The 23,587-nt window shown below is 41.1% G+C and overlaps 1 protein-coding gene across 1 annotated transcript; it reads right to left on the bottom strand.

Moving 5' to 3' along the window:
• Positions 1-214: 214 nt before the first annotated feature.
• LOC134063678 (interferon gamma receptor 1-like) lies at positions 215-18,915 on the bottom strand. Its single transcript, XM_062519331.1, has 7 exons — positions 18,698-18,915; positions 8,946-9,051; positions 8,187-8,365; positions 5,408-5,610; positions 4,159-4,309; positions 2,987-3,105; positions 215-1,385 (listed from the first exon to the last, which is right to left on the bottom strand). The coding sequence occupies exons 1-7, from the start codon at positions 18,768-18,770 to the stop codon at positions 975-977; spliced, it is 1,242 nt and encodes a 413-aa protein (XP_062375315.1). The 5' UTR covers positions 18,771-18,915; the 3' UTR covers positions 215-974.
• Between the last annotated feature and the right edge of the window lie 4,672 nt (positions 18,916-23,587).

Genomic DNA, 23,587 nt, shown 5'->3' with positions numbered 1-23,587 from the left:
TCATTATGATATTTACTTCTTAAACTATTCGTTGACTGTTTTAGCGTTGACTTTTATTAGCGAAATGTTTGCTTTTGTTTTGCAACTGAAAGCTTTACACAAGACACTGACTGTGAAATCAGAGTGAAACAGGCTCATGTAGCTTTTCTGTGCCAAAAAATGTAGGTGGGTGTAATGTGGCGGAGACCAGCAGTCAAAAGTACTGACCAACCAATAGTGGTGGGCCACTGGGCCAGGCCTATTTTTTATTTTATTTTTGTCCTAAACCAGCCCTGTCAATTCCATGGCATAAAACAGGAGGAGCAACTCTTATAATCAGAGAGATTTACTGTAAATGATGGGTGTCCCCTATTTTGAGGACCATCCATAGTCGCGATGAAGGCTCTTTATACAAATCATGATATACAAATAAAACAGACGAAAACACAAATGAGCATAATGAGAAGTGCAACATAAAATGAAAACATAATTTTAAAAAAATGTAACAACGGAGATAAAATGATCATAACCATTTGATGATCATAACTATTTTTGAAAGAAAAGAAACCCTTTGAAGGGATTCAGTAAAATTCAGAAACAACAGGGCCGGCTGTTCTCTCTCTCTCTCACACACACACACACACACACACACACACACACACACACACACACTACACTCACACAAGTGCAAATCATTGAATACTTTCACCATGTTTCCATTATGATGGCAAGATGGCAAGTAGAACAGCACTAAATCACGTAACATGGGATTGAACAACACTCCAGGCCAGGGTCATCTGACCGTCCATCTCCTCAGTCCAAGTGCGGTCCACAATCACGGGGGTGATTCAGAGGGTAACAAACTCAACTAGAGAGCCGATGGATTACAGTCGGCTTGGCTTGAAAGCTTGAGAATGAAGGCAGCCCTGCGAAGAAACCACAGTGTGGTTGACACCTCGTCACGAGGAGGCAGTCACCAAGGCCCCACTCTGGAGCTAGCGAGTCCCATAACCACTAACCCGGTCTTCCGGGGCGATCTCGATGTCGATGACAGAGCTGTGAATGCTCTCTGAGGTGTCCGTGATTCTCTCTCTCTGCATGTAGCCGTCATCATCGCTGCCTTCATAGTGCTCACGCTCCGGTTGTGGATCAGGCTCAAGGTTGTCCTTGAGACGGGCCTCATAACCGTGTCCGGGCTGATCGTCACTGGACGGGGCACGAGCCGGGATGGGGAAGTGCGTCTGCTCAGGGCAGCTGTCAGGTGCCGGATCATCAGGTGTCAGGATGATCGCCGGGGTTTCTGGGGGAGAATCCTTCGGTGACTGAAGCAGAGGAGTGTTCCCAGTCCCAATATTCTCCGGCTGCAGAACGCCTGAGGTACCTCCTTCCCTGGGTTTTAAAGACTCCTGTTTAGAATTTTGAAAACAGACCAAGAAAAGAGAATGATTACATACAATCCCACAGCATAGCACACCAAAACATCAAGGAGGGTACCACTGCTGTTGAGGTGCTGAGCAAATACAACACCAGCTTCCTCTAGTGGCCACAAATCACCATTCCAAAAAGGCCATCTCGATTTTGGGAATTCCACAGGATTTGAAGGGTTAGCTTTCTTTTTGGCCAACCAACCAGTCCAAATGTGCCACCACATTCTAAATAATCTGCAAATGTTTAATCAAACATGTAGACAGTCTTGCTAATATTACACATGGATCACATGAATTTGTGTCTGATTATCTAAATATTCAGGCGTAGGGCTGGAACTAATGGTAGTTGATTAAACTGTGAATTATTTATTTCATGACATGCCATCCAAATAATCAGGTAGCATGAAGATCATGTGTGATGATTTTTTAGATTCCACAAGATATTTACTTTTCTGTAAACGTTTTTTTTGCACTTACCAACCTCATCTATAGAACTTTGTAATTATTGAGTTAACTGTAGAAATGGTATATATAATAGCAGTAATTGCAACACTTGCAGCTAGAGATCCACAATATATTGGCAGCTGATTTAATATTGATAAGATAAGATAAGATTGTTCTCATACCATACTCTGATACCAGAATTCATTTGTGCTAATACTTTTTAAAGCCCTAATTTTCCAACTAAGTATACGTAAGGCCCGTCTGGCTACACTGAACTACCTGAGCTTGGTTATACTTCTTCCTCTAAATAATGTTTGTATTGAATGTATTTCACCATTCTAAAAAAGATCTGTGTGAATCCGCGTTGAATCTGTGCAGTCCAAAATCCTCTTGTGAATGATCCTCCGTTTAACCTAAGCAGAGCAGAACTTGGCCTACCTAGAGCCTTCTTGTGCTGGTGTGTTTGCACTTTACCGCGCTAGTCTGGGAGGCAAATAACTAAACAAATTCTTCGGTGGGACGAGTAGATACGTTTTTAGTTGTATTCTAGTGTTTGTATTTCGTTCACTTTTCTTATTACCAAGAAATATGTTTACCATTCCTGCTTCAGTTCCAGAGAGGTCATTGTGTTAAGGGGACTAACCCCTTTCATGTCTGCTGCAGCAGTATGTGTGCAACAGAGCAGAGAAGACGGACTCAAGATACAGTCCAAGGAGTTACAGCTTTATTCAGTTACCTGCAGTTGAAACTAAACTTAAGTTTCCCTCGCAAACTCTGATTTGGCGCTACAGCTTCTTCCCAGCTTCAAGCCAAATCTGCATTGAGCGTTTACTCCACAGATATAAGAACGATTCATACACTGTTGCTGGCCACACTTGCAACTCACTGACGTCAGGTTCACTTAAACTATTAGCCTATGAATTCTGTCCATCATCGGTGGTAGGTAAAATTACTGCAAGTACATGATGGTTATTAAATGATGTCCCCAAATCACTTTTCACAATGTTTCGGTATCGGCATCCCGATAAATATCAGTTATCATTATCGGCCCAAACATTCTATATTGGTACATAAATAATTTAGCTATTTTATTTCTTGATGAGACTTGAAATAATCAGAGTGAAGTTTTGACTTACGGGCAAATGGCTCGATAAGAAAGTCTTGATAGCCAACTTCCGTGTGCAGAGGAAAATAAACACCAGCAACACCACGGCTATGATACCGATGACCAAAGAAAGGTAGATGGGCCACGAACCTGTGCATGAAACATACAAATAAAACAAAATAAACAATGCCATTCAATTGACAAGAAAACAATCTGCTGCAATGGATTGCAGAAGAATTGTCAACACACAGATATCAGAACAGCGATAAGAGATGTGGGGCTCCATGCTAGAGGCGGCTCCAGAGAGTCCCTGAAAGAGTGTTTTAGTTGGGCCTAGGCCCCACCATGCACATCCCTTCCCCTCTGGCCAATGGGTGCTGAGCTAACCTCTCTTGCTCCCAGGTCTGAGTTGTATGTACCTTAAAATATATCCTAATGTAAAGGAATGTAATCAGTCTCTTCAGCGAGAAGTAAACCTTTCACTAATCAGCCTGGCTCGGTCCACTAACCTTGCCTTGATCACACCTTTACCCCTCACTTCACTGCTTGTGCAAAACATGGCTTGCACCATCACTAATGGCCTGTACAGACTACACGATTTTTTTTGTCTTTCACGGTTATCTTTTACGATTGACCATGTCAGACTAGGCGATCAGAGAACCACAAAATCTTGCCGCGTCTTGGTCGCAAGAGTGGCCGCATTACAAGATCATCCTTCTCGTCATGTGTCGTCACAGTGTCAGTGTCAACACGGGAGTCGTAGGAGATTCCCAAAAAATTCTGACATGCTAGCTAGACTTTTGGTCGTAACGTCGTAGAATGTCACAGGACAATAAATCGCGGCTCGTTGAACATGTCACATTACAAGACGCTTCCTCTTTCAAACGTCGTTCCCGACTTTGAATATTCGGACACAACAATGGAAATTTGTCGGCCACGACACAATCGTGGCAAAATCGGGCTGACATTGTGTAAGGCCGAAGCCCTAACCAGTACACCACGGCTGCCCACTAATTGGATTAAACCCTACATAAACCATGTGAACTTTATGGCACAATGTTGCTTTATATAAATGCACAACAAACAACAAAAGCCAACATATAACATGACATTATCAAATTACATTTTGTCACTTGGGGGGTAAAACAGGTAGCCTAAGGGTTTGTTAAACAGGCTTTGTGAAAAGAAACTTGACTAACTAACCCTTTTCAGGAACGATGTTGCATATGTCCTTGGAGTATTTATGGCGAATGTGGTCAATATTTCCCTCTATCTCCAGAGTGGTGCAGTTGATGAACTGCAACTCGCCATGACACACAGGGGCCTCCGGGGGGCACTCAAACTCCAGCTGTTTCTATGATGAAGTTGAACAAGATGTTCACATCATGAACATGAGGACGCCAAAACAAAAGACATGGCATTATCAATATTAAGACACAAAATGTTAAGACACACAAATTTTGCGCTGAGACTGGCCACATTAGGCTCCATGATATGCTATAATATATGCTATAATATGCTAGCCTGGAAAACCAGCGCCAACTGCTGGACGGCAAAATGTTTTGCCTGCATTTGGGTCTGGCCTCGGACCATTGAACATTTTGAAAACACTGCCCTGAATCTGGCAGATGGCAACTAAACCAATCACAACGCAGAGATGTGTTTTGAATCAACGCGTGCGGGGCAGAGGGCTCTGGGGCGGGGTTTTGAGGGAGCGTTGGCCTATAGGCACAGACACGGTTTGAAAGACAACGGGTTGTGCTCATCAACAATGTTCCGTTGTATCCATTCATCGGGGCCAGACTAAATTAGACATCCAATCCATTTAGGCTGGTTTATCAGGCTAATAATATGCTACTTTTAAAAAATACCATTTCTAACAGACATTAAATTTAACAATAAAAAACCTTCAAAGGTTAAATGAGTAGACAAAACTGCTTTCCCTGCTTGTTCTAACGCTGCCTTCTCACTGGAACTGTAAATATGCCAGCGAAATGACCAGGAGTCATTTATTTCCTATGGAGGAGGCCCGAAGCAATCAAACGAGTGCGGTGCGGAAAAAATACGAGGTCATCTGGATGTGTTAGGCGACTCCTGCACTATTCTGCGAAGCACTTCAGGTCCCTGGCCAGAGACTTCGCCAAACATGCTCTTCTTTTGTGCTTTTATGCTTTTATGCAAATTTCGGAATGTGAACAAGTGAATTTCCAAACTAACTTTTTTGTGTCTTTACATTGTCTCCTAACATTACCATGTCTTACATGGACCCCTAACATCATTAGTTAAAAAAATATATATTATTATTGTATGTTTGCCTCCGAAACTCGAAATGCTTCCAACACTTTCAACGTTCTAGTACGACGTCCTCTGGGGGAACATTGTGAATATCGGAGTTGATTTCAAGTGCTAGTGTGAAGGCGGTGTAAGACAAAACATGAACCATGAATCATACCTCATCATGAGTGGTGTACACCTTGTAGTGAAACTTGGGATCAGGGTCAGGGTCAGGGTCCGAGTTTTCAGGGTAATAGTCGTCGTCAGTGTCATTGTCATGATCAATATAATAATCAATCAATATAAGGGGATTGTCAAAAGAGAACATGATCTGATCGGTCCTAACAGTCACGTTTACAGCACGTGGGAAGTCCATGAAACCTGCAGAAAGGAACACAGGTGGTGGTTATCCATTAATTCACAAGGTGCATATTGTGCATAGCGTCATTACACTGAAGTCTCAGTAAGGGTCCTCAGAGAGATCAAATCAAAAGATACCCGTACACTGTTACATAAGCTCCCAGAGTGGATTATTAGGCTGCAATGTTGCGACCAGAGGTCCTTGTCAGGTATCAAGCAGATGAGTGGATGGGGATATAAATAGACACACTAGTGGGCAAATGCCCCATGTCCACCAATCAGTCAGTCCTTTGTGTCAATGAATCAGACAATTATGAGCAATTATGAGCCTGAATGGCCTACATCAGCCCACCAGACATTTACATTAGCATCAAAACGATATTTTGAATATTATACATCAGACTGAAATAATGGTTTTCTTTCAGTCTGATGTATAATCATATATTCAAAATATCAATCCCTCACATCTGTAAAAGTGCCACATACGTATGTCAACAAGAAAAGAAAAAAGAAGAAAAGTAGATATTCCATAGCCTCCCATGTCCTGTAGCAGACAAAAGGGCATTGAGAGACTCAGAGCAGTATGGCCAATCTACAACTGGTAGCCTAACATGATCAGACTTTCAAATGCAAATTATATTGTGGAAAATAGTATTAAAGGTGAACTATGCAAGTTTGTTTAGCTTAATTTACCTTAACTAGTCTAGTAACTTGCCTTCGGAGTCATTAATGGCTATTTGACTTATTTTGGGTTGAGTGACGGCTGTCTCGCTTCCCCCTAGTGCCTCTGAGTGGAAAAAACACGCATGCAAGTTTTGTGCTACTGGGACTCTGTGTAGGCCAGTCAAGTTCATCCACACCAAACTCTGTCATCCACGTCTTTTTGAACCTTGCTTTGTGCAATGGTGCACACGCACAGTCATGTTGGAAGAGGAAGTGGTCATCCCCAAACTGTTCCCACAAACAGTCCAAAATCTCTTGCTGAGTTTCATTGGAACTAAAGGGCCAAGCCCAGTTTGATGTCTAAGCAACACACCAAAGCTTGTATTTTGGTTAAGAACAAAACAAGAAAAACACAAAAAATACTTCTTCCATGGCTTAGTTGATGTATTTTCATTCAGAAAAACACATTTGTTTTCCCAATTTTCGCCGGACTTACACTTTAAAATGCTCTACATATGCCATCTGGAATAGGCTAATTGATACGGCTGGCTATCCTATGAGCTACGCACAGACACATTTGATAGACATCCTTAGCGACCAATAAACGGCTCTGGCCATTTGTAAACCATGCCACAAATATGAGAAATTTAATGTTTTGGTTCCTAGACCTCATTAAGATGTGGTGGCGTTAGCCAGGTTAGTTGTGCTGCCCATAGCAGTGCTATTTGTTTGCAAAATGAATCATTCTTGAAAATAAAATAAATATTACTTGTTGGTAAGTTTAGTAAGGTCAGTGACACACTTAACACTAGGTTTTCTCAAAGGACACTTTGTTTTGACCCAGAATACTGGTATAGAGATGAGAAACATCCAACATGAAGTCTACTGAGTCCCGAGTCCAAGTATAAGGAGGGAAGTGAATTTACCCATGGTTTTAGGCAGTTGTCAAAGCTCGATGGTGTTTTGAGCCCCCAACGTCGTCTTCCTGGCAGCGCTGCCACTGTTGACTTAAAGGCACTTAATCCTATCCCTAACCCATGCCTAACCCCAGCGCCTTCCAGGCAGCGCTGCCTTGAAGACAACATTGAGGGCTCAAAGCACCAAGAAACGTAGTGAAACAAGATGTTGGAAGTTAAAGAACCTACAGTATGCTACTGACTAATTGGTCTACCCACAAGGGGGATCGTTTGAGATTTATGGATCTTTTGAAGCATATCACAGTTATGGGGAAACCAGCCTTTCAATTTCTCAAGCTGTGGGAGTTTTTGTATAGAAAATACTTTCACCCAATTGTCTGTAAATCTCCAAAATCCAAATCATAGTCCGGAGAATTCTGAATGACAACGGCCCCACTTTTGTCTGTTGGACGCACTTTGGTCTGATCATTATGTAGCTCAGCAATGGCCTCCCTCTACAATATAGGAAGGTAATTATAAACATTAAACTCCCTTTTGTTTTTAAGAGAAGACCGTACCTCTTGGTCAACCAAATGACAATATGTATCCAAAGGAGGTAGGTAGATTTTTCGTACACAGGGTGGCAGATTTAGAAGTATTACAACAAGTAAAATCCTAATTCAAATTTACACTCTCAATTTCATTACCAATATTGGACTCATTAAGTGGTACATGTGGAATAGAACATTTTCTTTAGTCTCAATGACCTATATCTCTCTTAATAATAAAACACTGGGAGCTTATCATACAAATGCACACTAGTCAAATCTGATCATGATTCTAAAATAAGTCAATATGTTTTTCATTCACCAAAATTGTTTTGTGGGTTATTTGAATGAATGACTAATAATAATAATAATAATATCTTGGATTTATATAGCGCCTTTCATAATACCCAAGGTCGCTTAACAATTGAGAGGGGGGGGGGGGGGTGTTAGGGGTCAAAGGACTTTGTGCTTTGTGCTTTGTGCTACTTACATTTTACATCAGAGATAAGCTCACTGCCATATGTGAAAGATACTTGAACTTCATCTGAAATGTTGGACCCATCCTTAGCCTTCAAGGAGAGGATGTATGTGTCATCTTTAGGCGGCGTTACAGAAGACATGTCAATATGACGACGTGATATGTGGTCCTGAAAAAGTGTCTCGCCATAGCTGTTGATGGAAACAACATTATACATCTGTCTAGGTGCATTCAGAAACAACATCTTGCATTAATTTGGTATCTTCGCTTGTCATTTAAGACTACTGAAACAAGACATTGGACATGCCAACATGCCAATTACTTTTATTTATTATCAATATGACACCAGCAATAATCTGTACCATTTTAGATACTGATTATATTTGTAATCAGTGTCCTCCTGAATAACCAGAAGATAAAAGTGTAACTAATCATGTAATATATATTTTTCCTGTTTATTGCAAATGAGTTAAAATACACACAAGTTTGGGCATATGAAAGGCACTACATTGTTAGTGCCATATGAGAGCCAGTAGATACAGTAGAGCCTGACAGATTTTTATATGCCAGTGAAACCATTATAAGATCCTTGCTAAATCTGTGCAACCTGAAACATATAAAACATTGTAACCTGTAAGGACTATATGACGCTGTATGAGGAAAACGAGAAAGGGGCCACTTTCAAGAGTAAATCAAGTTTTGTATATAAAACACATTGCTGGCATATAAGTTTTTTCTATATCTTTTCCGTATGGGACACTATTTACTTACTTGTAATTTTCGATTGTTACTAAGAACGAATCTGCTCCCGTGTGGTTCCAGTAGGCAATGTTTGTGCCATTGTGACAGAGGATGGTCACGTTGTAAGGGGGCTCAACTGTAGAGAAGAGTAAAAGAGAAAACAAGAAAACAGACAAACAAAACTCATTAGCACGTTATATCTTTTAAAACAAAATGACATAGTGACTAGCATGGTTACGTGGGAAACATCGGAGTGGTATGCTGATGTCCTCTTAACCTAGGACATTTTGATAACCGGAATTGTTCAAATTTAAATGCTTAAAAGTCACATGTTGTTGCTTGAACAAGGGTGCATATGGCTGACATGGTTTATGTTCCTTCCTTAATACATTATAGGGTGGCTACATTTGGCATCAGCCTTGTTTACAGTGCTCTTATCTTGGCCAGTGGAAGAATTTGGAGAGGGTTTGAGAGCAGAGGACATTCCCATCACATGATCACTTTGGTTCATATCTAGTTCAACAGATAACTGTTTGAATGCTATTATTCAGGGATGTAGTGGTAAAATAAGAGGTGGGTAAACGATGAATTCTGTGATCTCGCGCCATGTGGTATCTCGGATTTTTTAAAATGGCATTCAGAACATGTTTGATTATGGTGGATGGTGGTCTGTATCAATACCGGTGGTATTAAATGGTTCCTAGAGTGTTGATGAGTGCTCATATTGTGAATGTGGATAATACAGTGTGATTTTTGAATGTTAAAAGTTGCAATTGGTGAATACACTCTTTTGAGAGGTGGATAAACTCTAATAAGAGGTGGATAACCCATATTTCTGAAATTTCAGAAGTGGATAAACTGTGTTTATTGCTTTTAGCCTCCACTACATCCCTGCTATTATTCACAGAGCTCAAATAATGTCATGGCTGTAAATTAGGTAACAATCTGGCTTGGACCAAGCCACAAACAATTACAGCCAATCAACATACTGCTTAAAGAGCACAGTAAAGAGGGATAAAGTCTGTTGAACTCAAATATCAGATATAATCTTTAATGTCAATGCTTTGCCTTTCATGACGATTTGATACAAATATGTTTTGTTGCTTCTAATGACACTGCCACACTTCGGAAATACACAGATTATGAACTCTGCTATTTTCATACTCTTCATGACCAATATCCAGAGGCTTAAAGTTTAACTCAGGACATGGACCTGCTCTGGGGCACAACACACAGTCTCACACAGGGTTTCCCGAGATGTGGACCAACTTCAGGGGCTTTGCAAAAGTGGACATGTCATCTTTTTGCAACTTGCACATGATGCCTATTTCACTTCCCTCCCAAGATCAGCTATTCTTTTCTTAAGGGAAATTGTGATTAAAACACAACCAAAATTGTCTAGATATCACATCAAAGTTGACTGATATTTAACTGATGCTATGATTAAGCGACACAGACAGGCAGGAATCGAACCCGGGTCCATCGATTGCCAGCCAGTGATGTTACCACTGCTCCAACACGCCCGCATCAAAAACTTGACAAATTAATGAGGCCTGGGTATAGCCTTGTTAAAAAGGTTAAGAAAGTTCCAAGAAAGTTAAGATAATGCAGTTAGCTACTATGTCAAATGGATGGTGCCATAATAATAAGCTACCAAAGTTACCCGCGTATACGTCATTGAAAATGTCAAAAACAGGTCAAGCATAAAAATCAAGACAATCATAGATGGTTGTCTCAGTTCTTAAGTGGCTCTTTCTCACTTCATCCTTTCTGTCTCGTGAGGCGAAAACAACGTCACTACCACTAACCTCACATGACTCCACCCGGATCGGTAAGTCGAGGCTAAACAAACAGGATGTATGTCTGGAAACCACAAACACACGTGGCAAGCAACTTGTCAGTGTTCACACAAAGCCAGCGCTCCCACTCCAGCACATCTGAGCATGCTTCGCTAGACATTAGACAACCTACATCTGTATTCATGCTGATGACCGTGTTCAAGAATATGACATCCTGCTCTTGCCTCAAGTTTTTGCCATTTTTGTGTTTAGCAGTTTCTGTGATTCAACTTGATTCAACTTCATTTTGTAAGACTAAGTGTTGGGTTCATGACTGAAAAGAGTAAAAATAGCAGAGTTCACAATCTATGTAGCCTATCTCCGATATCCATAAAACACAGCATTGTTATTTAAACAATTCTGCAGTACGGCATGTGTTCATTTATTAACAGCTAAATTCCAGTTTGACTGTTTGTCCACTTTCAGAGAGTATGCTCCTGACACTTTGTAGATCATTGACTAGCTCCGCAGCAGGTTAAGATGGTATTATGGACTACACCAAAAACAAAATGTAAAATGAGACTCTCTAGGCCCATATGAAGAGGAGGAAATGATGTTGAGATTGTAATTTTTTGAGACTCTACCCAAGTGTACTTTGTTATTACTGCTGTTTGAATTTAATCTTTTTACACAGTATGATGAACAAAAACATTTGTTTAAAGGAATGTAGGCTAACAAAGGCCAGGAAGCAAGTGTTGTGGCAAGGAAAAACTCCCTTTTGACAAGAAGAAACCTCGAGTGGTAATGGTGCGGAAACCCCCCCACCCCCCAAAACTCAAAAAACTAAATAGGTCGAACTGTGTTTGAATTTATCAGAACAGCACCATAGGTATCACAAAGTACACTCCTGTAGCCTATGCTTGAGAGCCAGAATAAGAGATAGAAAAAAAAACACATGTGCATATGTCTGCAAACACTGGTCAATTTGGAAGTGAAAATGGAACTCAAATGTTGCAATACCACAAAGAATTGTGAAATCACATTATGTTCTCTCCAATGCTTTCAAGAGACATCTTCCAGTTTTCACTGGAATCTACCAACTGGCAACTTATAGGCAACATGGCTGTTTAGTTTTGTGGGCAACTCATTCAACCAAAAAGGAACTGAGGAAAAGAGTCTTGTAGATGTACTGTATATCGAAGCAGCAGCAACAACAAGAACAACAACAACTAGTCCACGCATTGTATTTAAATAGTATTCATTCATGTCTCAAGAACTAGGCTATCAAATATTACCTCATTTCAATAAGTGGAAATACCCAATGTTCATATATTACAGTAGTAAGTTCATATTCTCTGCAAGTTGTGTGAAACAATGGTTTATTCATTCAAAGAGGTGATGCTTTGCAGCTTCATCAATAAACATCTCTGAAAAGTGATGCATGAGTGAGCAGGACATCTCAAATAGATAATTGAGATGACAAGCATTGACAAGCATTCTGTGACAAGCATTCTGTGACAAGCATTCACTCTGCTCAACAACCTGAACAGCTTCTTTGCACGCTTTGAAGCACAAAACAACACACGCCCACAGAAGACCCCACCCCCTCCGCACGACCAGACTCTGTGCCTGTCTGCATCCAGTGTGAAAAGAACACTTTCCACCATCAACACCAGGAAAGCAGCGGGTCCAGACAACATCCCTGGAAGGGTGCTGAGAGATTGCGCAGAGGAGCTGAAAGATGTGTTCACAGACATCTTCAACACCTCCCTGAGGCAAGCCACTGTCCCATCATGCTTCAAGACCGCCACCATCATACCTGTGCCAAAGAAACCATCTCCATCCTGCTTCAATGACTACCGCCCGGTAGCATTGACACCAATCATCATGAAGTGCTTTGAACGACTGGTCATGGCACACATCAAATCCATCCTCCCCCCCACCCTGGACCCCTTCCAGTTTGCATATAGAGCTAAAAGATCCACAGAGGATGCAATCTGCTCTGCCCTCCACCCAGCCCTCACTCACCTGGACAAGAAGGACTCATATGTGAGAATGCTGTTCATAGACTTTAGTTCAGCATTTAATACCATAATACCACAACAACTCATCTGCAAACTCGACAAGCTGGGCCTCAACACCTCCCTCTGCAACTGGCTACTGGACTTCCTCAGCCAGAGGCCACAAGCAGTGCGTGTCGGCAACAACACCTCCAGCAGAATCATTCTGAGCACAGGGGCCCCACAAGGCTGCGTGCTCAGTCCTCTGCTCTTCTCACTGCTGACGCATGACTGTGAACCAACCTACAGCTCAAACCACCTGGTGAAGTTTGCGGATGACACAACTCTGGTGGGGCTCATCACCAAGGGAGATGAGACACAATACAGGAGAGAGGTAGACCTCCTGACCTCATGGTGCAAAAGCAACAACCTCCTGCTGAATGTCAGCAAGACAAAGGAGGTTGTTGTCAGCTTCCAGAGAGGTCAGACCCAACACCCCCCACTGACCATCGACGGTGCTGCTGTAGAGAGGGTGAGCAGCACCAAATTCCTGGGGGTGCACATCAGCGAGGACCTCTCCTGGACCACCAACACCACAGCACTGGCGAAGAAAGCCCAGCAGCGCCTCTACTTCCTGCGGAAACTCAAGCGGGCAGGGGCCCCTCCACCCATCATGATAACATTCTACAGGGGCACAATTGAGAGCATTCTCACCAGCTGCATTACTGTGTGGGGTGGAAGCTGCACTGACTACAACAAAAAATCACTCCAGCGCATAGCCAATGCAGCTGGAAAAATCATAGGGGAAACCCTCCCCTCCATTCAGGACATCTACACAACCCGCCTCACCCGCAAGGCACTCACAATTGTGAGTGATGCAAATCACCCCTCACACAACCTGTTCAATCTCCTGCCCTCTGGTAGGAGGTACAGGAGCCTCCCCTCCCGCACAGCCAGACTCGCCAACAGCTTCAACCATCAGGCTGTGAGACTGCTGAACTCTCTCACTCCCTCAGCCTCAGCCCGAGCCCCAGCCACCAGAAACCTCAGACTGGCTGGAGTCTAGGGATCTGACCCCCCCCCCCCCCCCCCCCCCCCACACACACACACACACCCTGGACTCAGATACACCAAAGGACTGTTTTGCACTATTGAAAATTGCACTGATAACAAAGAAAAGCAAATATTACCTCTTATCCTGTACTGTATCTTGTATCTTGTTATTTTGCTTGTTATTTTATTTATAATATGTGTACCCTGGAACAAGCCTTAAGCTCTCTGCACTTTATTGTATGTCTCTGCACTTTACTGTTGTTATGTCCTGTCTTCCCTGGTGGTGTCATGTTCTGTCTTGTCTGGATGTATGTCTACGCATGGGATAGCGGGGAACGTAATTTCAATTCCTTTGTATGTATAACACATGTGAAGTATTGACAATAAAACTGACTTGAGATTTCACCGGAAAATATGTACGCTCATTTTATCAACAAACTGCTGACTTGAAGTGATGTTAAGGTATGTTCTAAGCTAATCCTGTGCCCTGAATAAATTGCAAAAAAACCCCTTGGTCTCTATGGACAGCCCAGGCTCCAAAAACAGCAACAAAAAAAACTTGGTCCAGCCTGGACCATAAAAACTTCACAAACTGTTCACCAATCGAGATGCGTGTTTAGGAGAGTTTCAGAAGTGACGAAGTTTAAATAACTTTTCAATGACAATTTTACAAACCAAAGTTGAATCGTAACAGATGATGTTCATTAAGTCTGTGGTGGACTATCCAAGTATCAAGTATTAAGTGTTACCAAGTTTCTACGAAAACACTAAAAGGCACAAAATTAACATTATTGGAGCAGATTTTGTCACTTAGATGTCTCCCTACTACTAACGTTAAAGATAACCAGCCATTCTGGACGTCATGTTCGTTGTTATTTGAACCTAACTAACAACGACAAAACAATAGAGAGCAAACTCATCAGTCCCCGTCAATTTAGACTGTAGCAAAGAAAATAGGTTGTGCACCTGCAACGTTAGCTGACGCTGTTAGCTGTCTGCAGTTTGTGTGCAGGTAAACCTCCCTCTCAATGCCTTAAGAGATGTGCTAGTAAGGGATGCTAGCACCCTGGGGTTCGAATGAATCGACAAGTCGGGGTACATCTTCAGGGGGTATTCCATTTGCAACTGCCAGTAGTTCTGGAAAACTGACTCGGGCCGACAAATGAAACACAGAAGTGACTATAACTTAAACTTATAACTTATACAATTATTTAAAATATCATACTTCACTTTTCTGCACTACTATTTGAACCACTGCTGCTATCACTAACTGGCTGAGAACATAGGTTAATACAGAGCACATTACACTTCTATATGAGCAAACCTACCAGTGGGTTAAGTTGGATTAAGCTTCGGCTCCTCATTGGTTAAGCTCAGCCCAAGCTAAACTGATAAGAACTGAAACTCATACCATCTCATGTCACACTTTCAACGACCTACACCTTAGTGGAAACAAAAGTGAGATCTATCTTTATGATCTCTGCAAAGCACCAGCCTTAACAGCCATTGTCTAAGCAGCTCTGTGCAACCAGCGAATGCAATTAGCCTCACCACAGTCGCTGACCACACTGAACATTCAGAGTTCTGGTGGTTTCACAGTGACACAGGTGTGAAAAGAAACCAGCGCTCTGACAACCTTCCGAAATCAAGGCGGAGAGTGAGCAACTGTATGTGGTCACCCCCCCCCCCCCACACACACCACCCCCATTTCAAACATATACTATGTAATGATGTGCTGCTTTCCATTCAAAATTTCAGGCATAAAACACTAGCCTGGAAACCAACTGAACATATCTTGTCACAACATCAGGAAGTTAGGTCTGGAATAGGCTCAATGCACGACTCCATTTTGGATTCGCTTATACTGGTATATCAACTTCCTGTTTATGCTAAAACATTGGCAAATATGCCTCATTTCTCATTCAGGACCTTGTCTCGTGGTAATGTAGACCAACTTCCAGTAAATGGGAAAAGGGTTTAAAATGTTTTTAACCTTAATCAAGCAACTGATGTTATTGAACTGGGTGGATAACTTTAACTATATTGTTAAATTAAAAATAGCCTACTAAATCAAAATTGGCAGGCTACAGTAGTAATCTGTCATCTGCCCATTGTTCTGTTGTGGAGCAAATATGCCCGAACGGACCAATCAAATTGGGCTTTGAACATTGATGGACAGATTAGCAATAGCAATAGCTTAATTGAGCACGCTTCAATTAAGTGCATTCCCCCCTGTATTGGTATACACACACCCCATAATCACGTCCTAATGGAGCAGCATCAGACTCAGATTCTGACTAGAATTGAGTATGACGACGACGTCAGTCCATTGGCTTTGGCTTATGTTTGTGAGTCCTCCCACTCCACAGCTGCTGAGGAGTCCATCACAGGATGTTTTCACCACTGAATGTGAAAAAGCACTGATACTGTACTCTGGTGTTTTCTAAAATGCCTTATCATTCTAAGGAGTTACTTAGTTTAGGCTCCCAAAACACATGTTTCACATTCCTTTCCATATGCGCAGACTGCCGCAAGAGTACTGAATAAGACCCGATAGCTGATATTAAGAGATTATTTCTACATCTAAAATGACTTGGTGGGGGGGGGGGGGGGGCTGGCTATGTTCCCAGCCTGGTTCTGTGAACTGAAGAAGGTTATCTCTGAAGGCCACCAATACACCACACATCAAGACAGAAGTGGGATCCAAGTTTTGCACAATACAGACAAAAAATACAGGGCCATGATCTTCATTACATTAGGCATACACTGGCTCCCTATTGAAGACAGAATTAAATCCAAAACCCTGACTTTGGCCTAGGCCTACTTCTCACTTGGTCAGCGCCAAACCTCAGCGAGTTAATCCAACCATATACCCCATCTAGATCACTGCGTTCCTGCAACTTTATCTAGTGTCACTTTCCCTGTGCTTGAATTGTATGCAAATCATTGCATATTTCAGTAGATATTGTCTCATTTAGGCTATACATTTATAAATATCATTTCAGGAAACTTGCAATACAAAATGTATTGACTTCAAGTAAATAATCAGCTGTGTAGGCCTACGTTTTGTGGGGATATCTATTAGTAACTGTAGCCTAGGGTTTTAGCCTATTCACCTGTAATATATCCCAGCAGAGGCATATAACTGAAGTAGGGTAGACTGAGTACAGTTGGGTCATGTGTACAGTTGAGACACCTTAAATATCTTGCCTGCAAACCAAGCCTGATCTATGATTTTTGCTACACATATGTGTGTTAGTGTTCTCTTTAATCATGGGAAATTTGGACACTGTGCATATCTCCTGTCCAAAGATATTGGCAAAAGTATTTTTACCATAGTGAGAATTTCACTTAACCATGTTCCTTCCACAGTGAATATCTTGTTACTCCAATGTGACTGTTATACTTTTCTTACATCATTGCAAAGGTCATTCTGTGCTCTACAAACTGACATATTTCATGACATCCTTTCATGCAAGGTTGTTGCATTATTTAGAAAAATGTGCAAGATGGTCAGAAGGGTACAGATGAGACACTTTGTCTCAACTGTACCCGGATAAAATCCCATTGGATTGCATGCTGTTTATTTGTGCATATTATGATGGCATTTAGGCAATATAGAACACAAATGTCAATAAAATGAATGTTTTTGATATTTAAACGATATATTATTAATGAATATATCTTATAACATGAAGATTTTAAGGATTACATCATAATTTGAAAATTAGCCATGATAAAACCAAGAAAAAAAAGATATTTTCATCTTTAAACATTTGTCCCTGCTTTATGTCTATCTGATGCCAATTTAGATTAAAAAAAAAATAGATTAAAATAAAAAGAAACACTCAGATTACACATTTTAAAAAGTTTGCTACATTTGCAGTGAATGGCTAGTCAGCCTTCCAGCATCATGAATGGGCGTCTCAACTGTACCATGCTACTGTCTCAACTGTACTCAATATAATTATATTAGGGTACGGTTGAGACAAAATGCCACCTTGTGTTTATGAGTTAATTGTGAAAAATCTAAACAACTTACGGATATATACTTTGGGTTTTATTTTAGTGCACAGATCAAAGATATACCATGTAAGAACACAGTTATTTTCAATGGCTTTTTACAGTCAAACTTTCAAGTGGTAATGGGGAAAGCAAAAACTGTCCCAACTGTACTCAGTCTACCCTAAGCAGGGTGATGTAACAGAAAAAGTTACCACAAATGCAATGCTTTCGATCATTTATTTTTTAACTAGGGTGGAATACATTGTCAAAAAGCATGAGACTTCGCCTCAGATAGCACCAACCATCCTGGCTCAAGACAACATGTTTGTTTGCTTTTATTGACTCGCTCTGAATAGGCGCACCCATATAATTATAGACATTATGTAGGCTAGATATGATCCTAGGGACCTAAGGCTAGACAAACGCTGGACAACCATATCTTCCTGGATTTTGTCTAGTTTTGACACAGAATGTCCAAATTCGATAAAGCCTAGGCTACTTACAATGTCATACCTAATATCCTAATTTTTACTTACTTTAATTACGTAGGCCTAGCCTATGATTTTGTCATTTTATAGGCCTACCAGTCATGACTGTCCTGCCTTTATTTTTCCAAAGTCTCGGAAACAAGTGAAATCCATGCGCGATGACATCGCAAAACAAAAAGAAACATATGGCAACCTTCAGCGGCAAATTAGGCATAGGCTACTAATTTAGGTTACATTTTTGTTCAGAGAAGATTCGGCAACGTATTCGTTCGTTCGAGCCTTTAGACTACACATATTCTCCTGACAATATAACATGTATCTGCTGAGATCTTTGATGTAGCCTATCCGCTAAAACACTGCTGGCAGAAACGAACCAGCCCTTGGCCTGCTACTTTTGTAGTGAGCCTCCAGCCTAGGATAGGCTATGTCAATGTTAATAGAACTAATCGGCAACTTACCCAATTTCACGATCCCTACAATGGCTAGTATGACCACAAATTGAGAGACACAAGTACTCTTCATCATTATCATTCATCCGACATGTAGCGGAGGATCTTCAGAAGAAAACGAACAACTCGGAGCAGCTCCTGGACTATCAGGGAGGAGTTTCCTGGAATTGGAAAGTCCCCTCCGTAGTCTACAAGAAATCTAAGGCTACCATTCTTGCCCATTAAGATTGAACTAGCCGTCATATTCTGACATTGTACACACCGGGCACACCAGTAGCCTGACGTGAATCATTTTAGGATTAGATTAAATATTTTACTGGCTATATTTTATAGGATACGGCACTCGGCACATCGTTGGAAATGAGGCAATGTCGCCATCAAGTGGTAGCTACCTAGGTTGCAGTGGCCAAAACGGTCTTCTCCAAGTAGGCTACTATGGATATTACACGGGCCATGATGGGGCTTTATGCCATGGCTATTACTGTAACTAGCAAACAGTAAATAACATGTAGGCCACCCTGAGCAGATTGTAGGGTAAATTTATATAATTTGACGTGTGAGCCAACACTTTTTACTGAGTTGAAATCTAGAGACAAAAGCCTATTCGTTTAGCATAATGCATTTTTATAAGCGACATACAAAATGAGGAATTACATTCAAGCTACATTGCAAATGAGACCTTAGGTTGTAAACCCTAGGCTCCTATCAGAGCGCAAGAGAAGTTAAAGTAGGTTAGTCAACATGTGGTTGAAGGAGATAGACTACAAGGAGGTAAGAAGGAAAGTTCACACAGTGCATCTTACAATCTAACAATGATCTAACAATAGACGGAAGTCAAATGAAGAAAACACTTCAAAAGGGTGTATTTTCACAGTTGGGAGGGTTACAGTAGGCTAGTCATGTTTGTGTAATTTATGCATGTGAGTCAAAGCATGAAATGTAGGCCTAGAAACAGGCCTAGTCCATCGAGCCAAAGAACACTGTCATATTATTTGAATTCAGATGGCATAATTTGACAGCCTTAGAAAAATAGGAAAGGGATTTTGGAGATGCCATGAGCTCCCCATTTTGCATAACCCCAGAAAGTAATATACTCAGTCACTCGCATCATAAAACAAAGAGGAAATGGTTAGTATCACAGTGTGTTGGTTTTGTCTTGTTTTGTGTCTTTAGTTTAACATATTTAGGTATTTTAGGCTTAGGCTTATTGTAGGCTTAGTCTTGTGTTTACTTCCTGTACTTCTGTGTCTTCTGTTGTCACCATGTGCTTATGTGTGGTGTGTTCATGGAGTCGGGAAAAAAAAATTTTCTAGCGGAAAAGTCCTTGTGAATGCCACTTGTCGTCACTTTGTTGTTCAACTAGATGTACCGCATAACGGTACAAAATATGACCGCCATTCAGTCGTGCTCATTTTCTCCACCAAAATAAATCACAATCACAAAAATAAATCATTTGTCAATTTGTCTCTATCTCCTACTCCCTTTTTGCAACTTGCAAATCTTGTGTATGCAAATGAGTGTGTGCATGTACTGTATGTGCATTTGCTTTTTGTATATGTGTACTTCTCTCTCTGTGTGTGTGTGTGTGTGTGTTTGTGTGTGTTCACTTGTAAGTGTGTGTGTGTGTGTGGGGGGGGGGGGGGTGTAATGGGATGTGTGTTTGTGTGTGTGCATATGTATGTGTGTGTTTGTGTGTGTGTGTGTGTGTGTGTGTGTGTGTGCGTGCACGTGTTTATGTGTGTGATTGCGTGTGCATGCGTGTGTGTGTGTGCCTGTCTCTGAGTGTATGCATGCCTGTGTGTACAGTATGTGCGTGTGTACTGTGTGTGTGTGTATGTGTACATGTATGTGTATGTGTGTGTGTGTTGTGCCTGTGTGTGTCTGTGCGTGCCTGTGTGTCTGTGCATGTGTGTGTGTGTGTGTTGTGCCTGTGTGTGTCTGTGCGTACCTGTGTGTCTGTGCTTGTGTGTGTGTGTACGTGTCTGTGTCTTTGTGTGCTGTGCATGTGTGTGTTTATGTGTGTGTATGTGCTTGCCTGTGGGTGTGAATGCGTGCGTGTGAGTATGCGTATGTGTAAGTACGTGCATGCATGTCAGTGTGTGCGTGCATACCTACATGTGTGTGTGTACGTGCGTCTTTTTGTCTTTTGTGTGTGTATCTGTGTGTGTGTGTGTGTTTATGTGTGGGTGTGTGAGTGTGTGTGCTTGCTTGTAGAAATATAGTAGGTACATTTCAATATTATCCTCTACCGGCAACCCTAACATCTACAGGCGGATTGGTGTATAGTCCCTAATATACACATGATATATGCAACAGTATACATTATATATATACTATATATCTATAGCCTATATATTATATATAGTGTATAGTGTACCAGTTCATAACTTGCACGCACATGTGACATGTATGTTGTGTCTTTGATGTCTTGGAACATGTCTGCCATTACCCTACGTAGCACATGTATCAATTGTGTTGGTACACACTTATTACTCTTTGATACAGTGGAAGTTGGGTTGGTAAAGGATATCCCAGTGGGGAAATGTCTAGGCAATCTGAAAGAAAAAATCACCCAACTCAAAAACTACAGGCAGCAGAAATGATTTTTGTTGCATTCAGTTCAGGAAACATTCCCATGTCACACACCAAAAGTCCAAGAAACTCCAAGTGGTGTAACACTGTCAAAATTGGATATGCATAGGTCAAAGTACCTTTGGCAGTTTTACTGAACATAGTATAGCACAGGGGATATGTATAGCCTGATGTTGTCATACTCAATTCTTTCATAAAGGCATGACAGCTTGGAGCACTGCACATTTTCAGATATGAAAGCATCATCAAAAGACCCTGGTCTAGCCTGGCACGCCCTCCCAGTGACGCAACGCCTTCAGGCTTTTGCTGCTGGTCTGGTCAACTGCTCATTGAGAAGGATTTCTGAGTTCCCGAAATCTGCGGAACTGCCCCCTTTGGTCGAGAACCAATCAACTTTGAGCAGCTCCAACGGCTCTGGGTAGAGGCATGTTCAAGGCAGAGGAAAGAGTGTTGTTATTGGTTTAAACTCGGCAATCCGCTTTCTGACATCTACCAGTAGCAAATCGAGGCACTTAAAGGAGGCGGGTCAACCAGCGCTGACAAGAAACCGTGTTAGCACAGGCTGTTGGTCAGACTAAAATCTCGCAGAGCCTTTGAAAGTCGATGGTAATCAGGCTACTAATGGTCACTGGGCAACCTATGTTCCACTACAACTGAATTAGCCTATATTTTGCATCATGTCTCCTGAATCAAACATGATATCTCAGAACAAGTGATTCTACTCTAAGGGTAGCATGTATGATACCTAAAATACACTATTTGGTAACACTTTATTCTAATGTGTCGCTCGCTGTTACAGTGTACCTACCTAATTGGGCACAGTGGTACAACCTGTGTAACAACATATACTAGAATGTACTAGCATTGTACTTGCATTATGTATTTGTGGGTACCTACATATAGTTGTTACATTGTGAGTGTTTTTACAAAACTTTGCCAATTTGGCTACATTTTTCATCAAAGGCAAAGGGCTGACCTGAGACCTGCTGGATGGGGTAAATCTGGTCATGATAGATTTAATAATACAAACCATTCTTAGCTCCAGTCAAGGCCTCATTGTCTTCAGTGTACATGTAACAGCTGCACTGCTACACCTTTGTTCCTCTTTGATACAGTGGAATAAACTTAAGTGTACCAGTTAATTACTTGCACGCACGACATGTATGTTGTGTCTTTGATGTCTTGGAACATGTCTGCCATTACCCTATGTAGCACGTTACACACTTATTACTCTTTGATACAGCGGCATAATAAACCCATTAAAATGAAGTGTACCAGTTAAGTACTTACATGTGTGCATGTAATGCACCTTGGCCCAAACACAAGAATATTTGGCCTGCGTTTTGCATTTTGCATTATGTCTGTTTTGTTTAAAAAAAATCTTGCGCCAATTAAAACGAGCACAATATCCAATGGTTTCCAAATATTAATAAGACAATATTGTTGTGGTCTTTGTGCGCACATTTAATTAACTGTGGGAGCGTTTTTAGTAATTTGACAATTTCACAATATGTGATCAATTTACTTTAATGTGCCCCCAAATAAATAGGAGATAGTCAATTAAAGGCATTGTGCACACAATTCACTTTAACATACCCATAAAGTTTTTTTCTCAAACTTGATATTTTAGGAGCTATACAGTATGTAATGAGTGTAGGATGCTGGTAGAAATATTGGGTGGGCCACATAGTAAAGCGGTCAAAATTGGACATAAACACAAACAGCAGGTTGAGGCCAGGCTTTAGGCCTATGTGTTTGAGAGCAATTTGAAGCTTGGCGCGCATTACTACATTTTTGCACATCATCTGGTAAGTAGCCTCATTATGTGGATTTTTGTTGGATTCTAGGCCTACTATTTTGCTTTTAATCAAGGCTGTAGAAAATGCTCTGTGTATTTTTTCTGTGTATTTTTTCCCCTTCAAAAACTCACACAAATCCAATCTTGCTCGCACAAAATGGCTCATATCTCGTGCAAAATATAACACTGTCTCAGAGAGCAAAATTGGTCTGGCCCAACACTGGGCACAGCTGTGTAGCCTACCAGCTGATGATCATTACACTCAATACCACATCTACATCCAAGCTGGGTTTTAGGCTCCACGTAATGCAGAAAACTGAAATACTGTCTATGGGTGAACAACAAAAAAGCAAAAACAAATAAATACATAAATATCTTGACTTTGTTCCCATACATAAAAAAAATATACTGAAATATATATTTAAGTGTCAAAAATAGATTTGTGGGCCATAGTTACATATATTAAAAAATATATATATTGTGAAAATATATTTCACAATTATGTTTGC

Source organism: Sardina pilchardus, chromosome 18, assembly GCF_963854185.1.
Source record: "Sardina pilchardus chromosome 18, fSarPil1.1, whole genome shotgun sequence".
NCBI lineage: Eukaryota > Metazoa > Chordata > Actinopteri > Clupeiformes > Clupeidae > Sardina > Sardina pilchardus.
This window is presented reverse-complemented; position numbering and strand designations above follow the sequence as displayed.